This window comes from Orycteropus afer, unplaced genomic scaffold (assembly GCF_000298275.1).
Source record: "Orycteropus afer afer isolate SDZICR_OR568_19922 unplaced genomic scaffold, OryAfe1.0 scaffold00037, whole genome shotgun sequence".
Taxonomy (NCBI): domain Eukaryota; kingdom Metazoa; phylum Chordata; class Mammalia; order Tubulidentata; family Orycteropodidae; genus Orycteropus; species Orycteropus afer.
This window is the reverse complement of record NW_006921624.1, coordinates 14740332-14750955: the sequence shown is the minus strand read 5'-3', so window position 1 is coordinate 14750955 and position 10624 is coordinate 14740332. Positions and strand designations below refer to the sequence as shown.

Below are 10624 nucleotides of genomic sequence, written 5' to 3'. Positions count from 1 at the left end.
TTTACTTGTTACAGTTATTAGAATGAGGAAATATATGTCAAGCCCTAGAACAGTACCTGGCAAATACTGACTGTTCAATAAATACCAGCTGCAATAACAATTAATGTTATATAGTTACTCTACTGATGTATGGTCAACCTGTGATTCTGATGGTCAATGATGGGTTTAATAGTAGAAAATCTGATACTGTATTTAATGTATTTCTGATTTTGATTGTTTCTAAAAACATTTTTTATTGTGATTTGGGTGAAAATTTATAGACCAAATTTGTTTGCCATTCAATAATTCATACACATTTTGTTTCTTGACATTGAACAATCCCCACAATGTAACAGCTCTCTTCCCACTTCCTCCCGTGGTTACCTTTTCCCTGAGTCATTCTTGCCTCTGCATTCCTGCCCTCTGAACTGTTTCCCTGAGCAAATGCTGCCCTTCTGATCTCCCATGATTGATTATTCTGAGGAGGGTACCTACCTGGTTTAATCATTCATCTTGTAGGCCTATCTTCTGATTTTGATTTTAATGTAAATACTAATGAATAGACTTTGAAATTTGCTGTTGAACATAGAGTAGCTAAGGCAAATGGAAGAAATGATAAAGTAAAAAAGGTGAACGGAAGATTTCTGAGGGCACTTGAAAAGACAGAGTAAAGTATTATCATAAAATGTGTGAAGATCTGGAGCTAGAAAACCAAAAGAAAGACGTGCTTGATATTCTCAAGCTGAAAGAACTGAAGAAAAAGTTCAAGCCTTGAGTTGCGATATTGAAGGACTCTGTGGACAGGATATTGAATGAAGCTGGAAGCATCAAGGGGTGATGGAAGGAATATACAGAGTCACTGTATGAAAAACAATTGATGTTCAGCCATTTCAGGAGGATAGCATATGATCAAGAACTGATAGTATTAAAGGAAGAAATCCAAGCTGCACCAAAGGCATTGGCAAAATACAAGGCTCCAGGAACTGACAAAATACCAATTTAGATGTTTCAACAAATGGATGTAAAGCTGGAAGCACTCACTGGTCTATGCCAAGAAATTTGGAAGACAGCTACCTGGTCAACTGACTGGAAGAAATCCATATTTGTGCTCATTCCAGAGAAAGATGATCCAGTGTAATGCAGAAATTATCAAACAGTATCATTAATATCACACACAAGTAAAATTTTTCTGAAGATAATTAAAAAATGGTTGCATCAATATGTTGACTGGGAACTGCCAGAAATTCCAGCTATATTCAGAAGAAGACGTGATATCAAATGAGGGATATCATTGTTGATGTCAGATGGATCTTGTCTGAAAGCAGAGAATACCGGAACATTGTTTACCTGTGTTTTATTGACTATGCAAAGGTGTTTGATTATGTGAATCATAATAAATTATGGATAACATTGTGAAGAATGGGAATTCCACAGCACTTAATTGTGTTCCTGTGGAACCTGTGTATAGACCAAGAGGCGGTAATTTAAACAGAACAAGGTTTCTGTTTGGTTTGGTTCTGCATGGTTTTAGATCAGGAAAAGTGTGTGCCAGTGTTGTATCTTTTCACCATATTTATTCAGTCTGTATGCTGAGCAGATAATCTGAGAGGTTGAAGAGGACAAATATGGCATCAAGGTTTTGCTTCTCTAGAGAACCTAGCCTAACACAACTTGTTAACAACCTGTGATATACAGATGATACAACCTTGCTTGCTGAAAGTGAGAAGACTTGAAGATCAAAGACTACAGCCTTCAAGTATGAATTACACATCAATGTAAAGAAAATAAAAATCCTTGCAACTGGACCAATAAGCAACCTCATCATGGTAAATGGAGAAAATATGGATGCTTTCAATGAGGATTTCATTTTACATGGATCCAAATCAATGCCCATGGAAGCAGCAGTCTAGAACAATGCATTTCATTGGCAAATCTGCTGCAAAAGACCTCTTTAAATTGCTAAGAGGCAATGAAGTCACTTTAAGTACTAGGTGCGCTTGACCCAAGCCATATGCATGTGAAAGGAAGACCAAAAAGGAATAGATGCCTTTGCATTATGGTTTTGGTGAAATATATTGAGTCTGTCATAGACTGCTAAAAGAATGAACAATTCTGTCTTGGAAGAACTATAGTCAGAATGCTCTTAGAAGGGAGGGTGGCAAGACTTTGTCTCCTGTACTTTGGACATGTGTTAGGAGGGAGCAGTCCCTTAGAGCAAGGGTAAAGCTTGTTTGGGAAAGCAGAGGGTCAGTGGAAAAGGGGAAGACTCTCAATGAAATGGATTGACACAGTGGCTGGAACAGTGGGCTGAAAAAAGTAGCGAATGTGAGGGTGGTGTGGGACTGGGCAGTGTTTCCTTCTGTCGCGGGAGGTGGTGTTTTGAGTCCAACTGACTCGACAGACCCTGACAACAGATGCTTATAGTGTCCACTTGCATAAGCCAGCATACTGTGTGGTATTAATAACTTTATAGCACTTTAATTTTTTTGCTAATTTAGGGTAATCAAATACACCTAAGCATACTTAACCTAAACTCTGCCAGCCAGGACTCCTTGCATTTCAGTTTTTAATGAAGTGTCTCTTGGTAACTGTAAAGCTGAGTATCTGATCCGATCATTGTCCATATCATATATGGGAAAATAGCAACTGAATGTACAATTCTTGGAGATAGAGTAAAAGCATTATTTTCCAGCATAGCGCTTATCATCAGACAGCGAAGGAATCACAAACTCTAACTACTATTTACTCTCAGCATTTTGAAAAGACTTTGTCTTGTTGATTCCGTTTTGTACTAAATTTGGAATATATTATGGTATATAGATGGCTATTCCTTGTCAGCTTGGACTCAATCCATTTAATTGCCCTAAAAGATCAGCTAATTATGTGCTCATAACTACCGTTCAACATTGGTGGCCTGGTAGAAATATGTTAATAGTAACACTGGAAAATATTTTCATGTTGTGATGCTCAAGGAAAGTTTAAGAGCCTCTTCATAAGACTGCCAATGAATTTCAGAATGTAATAAAAACACTTGAGGATTATTACCTGTTGATTCTCAAAGGTTGATGAATACTATATAATTAAGTGGATAAACTTTAATAAAATGTATAATTTTTTTCTACTTTGTTTTTTATTTCTTTCAATTATAGTACCCCCCAACCCAGTGTGGAGGGCCTGTAACACAGGTACCATTTTATTATTGTATAATAGCTTTTACCTGCATAATGGATTCTTTGGAGATCTGTATGCTTCTACACTTTCATGGTTTGATTCTGCCACAATAGTCTATATTTGAGCTACCACATCATTATCATTCAAATCCTGTGCCCTTGTTGTTAGGTGCTGTCAGGTTGGTTCTGAATCATAGTGACCCTGTGGGCAACAGAACGAGGCACTACCTGGTCCTGCACCAGCCCCACAGTTGTTGCTGTGTTTAACCCCGTTGTTGCAGCCACTGTGTCAGTCTCTCTTGCTGGAGGTCTTCCTCTTCTTTGCTGACCCTTTTCTCCACCAAGCATGATGTCCTTCTCCAGGGACTGGTGCCTCCTGATAACATGTTCAAAGTACGTGAGGTGACATCTCACCACCCTCACTTCTAAGGAACGTTCTGGTTATACTTCTTCCAAGACAGATTTGTTGTTTTTCTGGCAGTCCATGGTGTGTTCCATATGCTTTGCCAACACCATAATGTATGTGGTTTTCCTTTATATGAACACGTATCATTCATTTCACTTTTATTTCTTCATTTGTTCAAGACTTGAAATAGCATGTTACTCCACCATCACACTATGCTGTTTTCATGATGTCAAATCATGATGCTTTTTATTAAAAAATTATCAATGCAGAAGGGAAATTTTGTATTTATATCTAGTAAAAAGAATAGACCATGACTGTAACAAGAGCAGCTTTTCTGAGGATTGGAAGTTGAGTGGTGCCATAGCAAAGGAGCACCTCAGTAGTGCGTTAGCGGCAGGACTGGGATGGAAGGGAATGGTTCAGATGACTGCTTACACTCTGCTTTTATTACCATTGAAATGAGAACATTAAAAAAACACTTTGATGTAAAGTATTGTAGACCTCCCAAGAATTTGTTTGTGAAACCCAGTATGAGAGAGACACACTGTAGTGTGTTTGGTCCAAATAATGTGTTTGGCTCTTTTTGTTGATTTTAACACACTGTTTACCAGCATACGATGAAAAACTGTGTTTCAGTAATTAGGTGTGAGAGAGGTACACTGTAGTGTTTTGGGGGTTTTTTTAGGTGAAAAAAAATGTGTTACTGGCAAAAGTTGAAAAAATGTGTTAAGTCACCTGGTGCCTTAATGCAAGAAAAAAAACATACAGCTCTGCCTCTAGTAATGACGTTTCCAGTGATAAAGGGTGAAGTTGGAGGCTTATGATCCTGGTCAATACAAGTAATAGTATGTACACATTTTATTAAAGGACTTCACTGTCTTTGTGACTTTGGAGTAAAATGTACCATGAAAAGGCTTATCTCCTTTTTCTTTTTTTTTCTTGGAGCATGATTGATTCTTTTTTATTTTGTCTCTCTTTTTTTTTTCCTTTCCTCCTTTTCCCCTGCCTGTGCAGGGATTATTGTAACAATAAAGGAAACTAACAGAAAATTCCTCCAAATTTCACAACCATTAGACATCAGCTAGCTGTTTGACTTTTTCCTGTATTTCCTTCCAGTCATTGCCCCTGTGCAGTGATGTTCACTAAATACAGTTTTGAAATCCATTTCTTTTTGATACCAAATGACCGTAGTGGGAGGAAACTGAAGGAATGAAACATGGAAGTGTCTTGGGTAATAATGGCTTCTTGCTTTGATTATTTCCTTTTAGGAAAGAAGCTGCTAATCCTGTAACATGGAGGATTGCCTTCATACCTCATCTGAGAATCTGTCCAAATTGGTCAGCTGGGCCCACAGCCATGGGACCATTTGCAGCCTCATTCCAAACCTGAAACACTTGCTTTCTGAAGGGTCCCATGGGAACCTGACAGCAATGTGGGGCTGTAGCGCTGGCCATGCTTATCACTGGCCACTGACTGCTACCTGCAGAGCTGGGTCCCAGGAGAGGGTCTGTTTCCAGGATAACAGAAGTTTTAACTCTGATAGTCCCAGTATAATTGGGGTACCCTCTGAGACACAGACCAGCCCTGTTGAAAGGTACCCTGGGAGGCCCGTGAAAGCGAAGCTAGACTGTAACCGGACCAGGGACTCCTGCGACTTCTCTTACTGCAGCGAGCCCTCTGAACTGGATGAAGCCGTTGAGGAATATGAGGACGAAAACACCCTGTTTGACATGGTTTGTGAGTCTTCTGTTACAGATGAGGATAGTGACTTTGAACCCCAAACTCAGAGGCCTCAAAGCATGGCTCGAAAAAGGCCTGGTGTAATCCCACCGTCTCTCCATTCGAGCTCTCAGGCGCAGATGATTGACGAATGCAGCAGTGACGTCATCATCAAGAAAATCAAACAAGAGATGCCCGAAGATTATTACATCGTGGCGAATGCAGAGCTGACCGGAGGGGTGGATGGACCAGCCCTATCATTGACACAGATGGCAAAGCCCAAGTCTCAGACTCATGCGGGTCCCTCCTGTGTAGGGCCTGCTAAGCTGATTCCCCACGTGACGTCTGCCATCAACACAGAGACAGACCCACATGGTGTGTCTGCTTCCCCCTCTGTGATCTCCAGACCAGCAGTGCAGAAGACTGCCAGGGTATCTCTGGCTTCCCCAAACAGAGGCCCGTCTGGTACCCATGGCACCAACCAGCAGGTGGCAATGCAGATGCCTGTGAGCACATCCCATCCTAACAAACAGATCAGCATCCCTTTGTCGGCACTGCAGCTGCCTGGACAGGACGAGCAAGTTGCTTCTGAAGAGTTGTTGTCTCATCTGCCCAGCCAGGTTTCCTCTTGTGACATAGCTCTTTCTCCCTCCGTTAACACAGAGCCAGAAGTGAGCTCCAGCCAGCAGCAGCCCTCAGTGGCTGCAACCATCACCACGGAGGCAACGGCACAGTGCATACCAGGTATGGCATGTAAGGTGACGTCCCTCATCCATATATACACAGAATTCTGCGCCGCCAGCACTTCTAACACCCTTGGCTCAGCTTGCTAGAATGTAGGCTTTTATTATTCTCAGAAAGATAATAATAAATACATCTCTTACATCCAGGTGAGACTGTAAAGGAAGTTCATTGGAATGAAGGCCAACTATTCAGTTGATGTCCTTGAGGGCTGTGAGGACAGCTGTAGGAGTGTGCTTTTAATACTCCATCACTGGACTTAAAGTTTGATATGTAACCTTAAGCTGAATTTTTCTGCAGTAAAGTTATTATTTATTTTTAGTGCTCTTCTATCAGTATCAAGGTTAATTGGTTGCTATTTGAAGCCAAAAGAATGTTAGGTTAGGCATACAGTAGTGATAGACCTAATGTTTTTCTGTTATTTTACTTTTTTCTGAATGAGCTTGGCATTTCTATTCATTTTAGTAAGTGTGGCAATTAAAACAAGTTTTAAAAAAGCAACAAGCATTTCTAAAATAAGTATTTGATCTTCTCAGAATTTTAAAGAATCAGAAAACTTGCGTTTCTGCAATGTTTGAGTCTAACTGGACCAGGTTGAGAGGAGAGGAACAAAACAGTTACACAAGTTCTCTCATTCTAATGTTCTGTGATTCTAACACTCCGTGTTTGTGTAACTGGGCCATTGTATAAAGGGGATTGGGTCTCATACTTTTGAGTTCATAGTTCAATTTTAATAGGCCGGAAGTAGAAACAGAGCAAGGATGAACAGACATGAGGAGTGTATAGAAAGCAGAAAGCTGGCACACACATTTTGGTCTCTTTTAGTCCGTTTCTTTGACTTGCCTTTACCCTATAACTTCCCAGAATTAAGTTGCTTTGCAAATTTCTTTCTCAATTTTATTATCAACGATAAGATCCCCAAAGAAATTCTCCAATTTATCATTTTTTAAAAACACAGTCATGATTGTAGTGATAAAGTATAAATTGAAAATATTCATATCCTTATCAAAATTTTACTTTTCAGTTCAGTCATTTTTTTTAATAACAGCTTTGTTGCTTTATAATTTACACTCTGAAGTGTACAATTCAGTTACTTTTATTGTATTCACAGAGTTGTGGATCCATCACTACTGTCTAATTTCAGAAACTCTGCATCACCCCAGAAAGCAATCTTGGACCAGTCACCCCTGATTACCCTGCCCTGTCCTCTGGTGATCATCATGTACTGTGTTTCTGTGATTTGACTGTTCTGCACACTTTATATGGACGGAATCATACAATACATAGCCTTTTGTGACTGGCTTCTTACACTTACCATGTTTTCAAGGTTAATCAGTGTTGTAGCTGTATCAGTATTTCATTCCTTTTTATTACCAAATTCCTTTTTATTTCATTGTATGGATATACCCCATTTTGATTTTTTATTTTGTTATATGGATATACTGTGTTTTGTTTGGCCTTTCATCAGTTGATGAGCATTTTGGTTTGTTTTCCTTTTTTTTTTTTTAGTATGTTGAATAATTCTCCTATGGAATTTTGTGTCCAGGTGTTTGGGTGGACATATAATTTTACTTTAGTTGGAGAACAACCTAGAAGTAGAGTGCCTGAATCAAATAGTAACTTTATGTTTATCTTGTATGGAAACCAAGCTGTTTTTCAAAGTGACTGTACTGTTTTACAGTTACCAGCAATGTTTGAGGGTTGCAATTCCTCCATATTCTTGACAACACTTATTTTCCATGTTTTAGACAGCTATCCAAGTGGATGTAAAGTGGTATCTGATTATGGTTTTGATTTGCATTTGAAAGTCTTCGCATGTGCTTGTTGGTTATTTGTGTATGTTCTTTTAAGAAATAACTATTCAGATTTTTTGCCAATTTTCAATTGGGTTATGTGTCTATTGATTGGTTAGTTGTTAGAGTTCTGCATATATTCTGGATATAAGTCCTTTATTAGATAATGTAATCTGCAGGTTCTTCCTCTCACTCCATAGGTTGTCTCTCTGTCTTTTCCTTTCTGCCTTCTTCACTTCCTCCCTCCCTCCCTTTCATCCTTCCTTTCCTTCAAGTTGTACTTTAATCACTTACCATTGGCTACCTGCCAAGCTACTGGTAGGTAGTCAATGATTTTTCCAAAAACACATCCTCTCTTTTCTCATTATTGTTTGCTAAGATATGGGTTGAGCAACATGACAAAGTTGACTTGTCATGACAGATGAACTTTCATGGGCCTAGGCCAAGTGTTAACTGTATTAGGCTGGCTTTGAAAGTCTTTGTGCTTGGAAGTCTGACTCTTGATACTTACATATAGGACATGAGTAGAACCTCTTTCATTTAAGTTGTTGTGAATCTGGTGTTGTGTGTGTATCAGCCAGTCTGTCTCTTTCTCTCTTTCTCTTTTTTTGTAAAATAGGGAACTTAGCCTGACAGAGTTTTCTGCATTCTAATTTAATTTATATTTGAGGGTGGAATTCAGAAATCTACTTTGGAAAGTGGTCCAGTATACAAAACAGCTGAGTAAGACTTGTTTGTGTTGCACACTCTCTGCTGACTTACCCATTAAAGCAAAGGTTCCTTTGCATCTGCTGAGTGGAGAGTAAATGAAATACTGAGGGCCTCGACTGAGCCACATAGGAATATCTTCCTGTATAATTATTTTGGAAAAGAAATTCATCCTAATGAGAAAAGAAATCATTTCAATCCCTTTCTTATCATGTTAGTTACATTCTGTTGCATGTTTTCCTTCTCTCACTGAAGTTGCATTTGTTATGATAATTACAAAATTCAGGTACAGCCAGGCATAGCACATATTGTGTACAATCATTAACTGTGATTCGACTTTACTATTACTAGGAGCATTGGTTGGTTAGGAATTGACCTTCAAGAAAAACAGTAGAGAGAACTTGTAATAGGAATATCCTGGGATTTCCTAAGGGATGATACTGATGTTTTAATCCAGTTTTCTGTGAAAGCGTATTATGTTGCTGAGATATAATTAGCTTGAAAGAAACACTGTTTGGACTGGAGACATTAATGGGACAAATGCAGATCTGACATTTTTCTTTTGTGAGATGTATGTGAAGTTACCTTACAATTCACCTTTGTTCCGTAGAGTGTAGACTGAGTTCTGTGCTCTGAAGTTTTACTTACTTATTGTGTTTGCATGTTCATTTATAGTAGGTAACTCTGACTCTAAACATAGATTTTAAAAACTTAGAATCCGGCACGGCCAAGTCTATATGAGTGATACAGGTGGACCGTATGCGATTAATGTGACGCACACTCAGGACTGAGCAAAGAAGGAAGGTTCCAGACAGAACTAGCTAGAAACAAAATCCGGTACTTTAAAAATGGATGCTACATAAGCCAGAGTCTTTATCAAGTCATAGTAGAAATACTGTATATCTCTGAATAATATTTCTAAAATAAGTAAGTTGATAAATGACTGTTGAGTCAGTCAGGAAAAAAGAGAAATCATTCCATTTTGTTTAATTTTACTGGTGCCATTTAAATTCTCTTTCCTAGTGAAAAACCATTTTTATTTCTGTTCAGAACTGAATTCACAGAGTCATAAAATGTTAATCAAAATGTGATAAAATCATGAATTTTCAAGTCAACTTTTCATGCTGCTCAATCCATATCTTAGCAAGCAATAATGAGAAAAGAGAGCATATATTTTTTGGAAAAATTATTGACTACCTACCAGTAGCTTGGATTTCATTAACTCTTGAGGTTTTGGTGTAAATTTAGGAGATTTGCCATAGGAAGAGTTAAATCATGAGTTGGGTTTTGTGTGAGTGCATATTTCTTAAATATACACAGCTTCCTTTATGATTCTTGTGCAAGGACCCTCTTTAGTAATCAGCTCTTTCCTGGAAGTTTTATGATGGCAAGCAGTCCAGTTTTGTTTATCATGCTTGGTACACATGTATAATATGTAATATGCTCAAACAAACCAAACCAAACTCACTGTCGTCAAGTAATTCTGACTCATAGCGACCCCTCCTTGGGTTTTTGAGACAGTATCTCTATGGAAGTAGATTGCCCAACCTTCATTCCGAGGAGTGGCTGGTGTGTTTGAACCACCAGCCTTCTGGTTAGCAGTGAAATACCTTAGGTACTACACCACCAGAGCTCCTTATATGTAATATACATAATGTAACTTTGAAAGCATACATCGTTATCCTTTTTTAAAAGATTCATATGTGTTCTTTATATATTAAAGACTATTTATATAGGGAGATAAAAAAAAAAAAAGACTATATACAGGGAGACAAACTTGTATGTCGGTTTTTCTTACCATGGTGACATGTTGATGTGAGTTTTGAGGCTGAGCCACTGGTGTTTCAAACCCAGCGGGATTCACATGGTATACAGGTATCAGCCCAGCTTACAGACTGAGACAGACTAGGAAGAAAGAAGAGGCCTTCCACTTCTCAAATAATTGGCCAGCAAAAACCTTATGAATAGCAAAGAAACACTGTCTCATACATTACCGTGCAACTTTATGAGTAGTCTGGTTAGGTTAGAAGGCTCTCAAAATAGGACTGGGAAAGAGCTGCATCATCTGAGTAAACCCAGCCTTACTCCTATGGATAAGGTAAAGCTTT

General features: G+C 38.6%; 1 protein-coding gene across 1 annotated transcript in view; it reads left to right on the top strand.

The window, feature by feature from the left end:
- Positions 1–4847: 4847 nt before the first annotated feature.
- The window catches only part of KIAA1958 (KIAA1958 ortholog), a 101191-nt gene continuing 95414 nt past the window's right edge, over positions 4848–10624 (top strand). Inside the window, exon 1 of the mRNA XM_007936708.2 lies at positions 4848–6018. Within this exon, the coding sequence (XP_007934899.1) occupies positions 4848–6018 (1171 nt within the window). The remainder of the gene's footprint in view (positions 6019–10624) is intronic.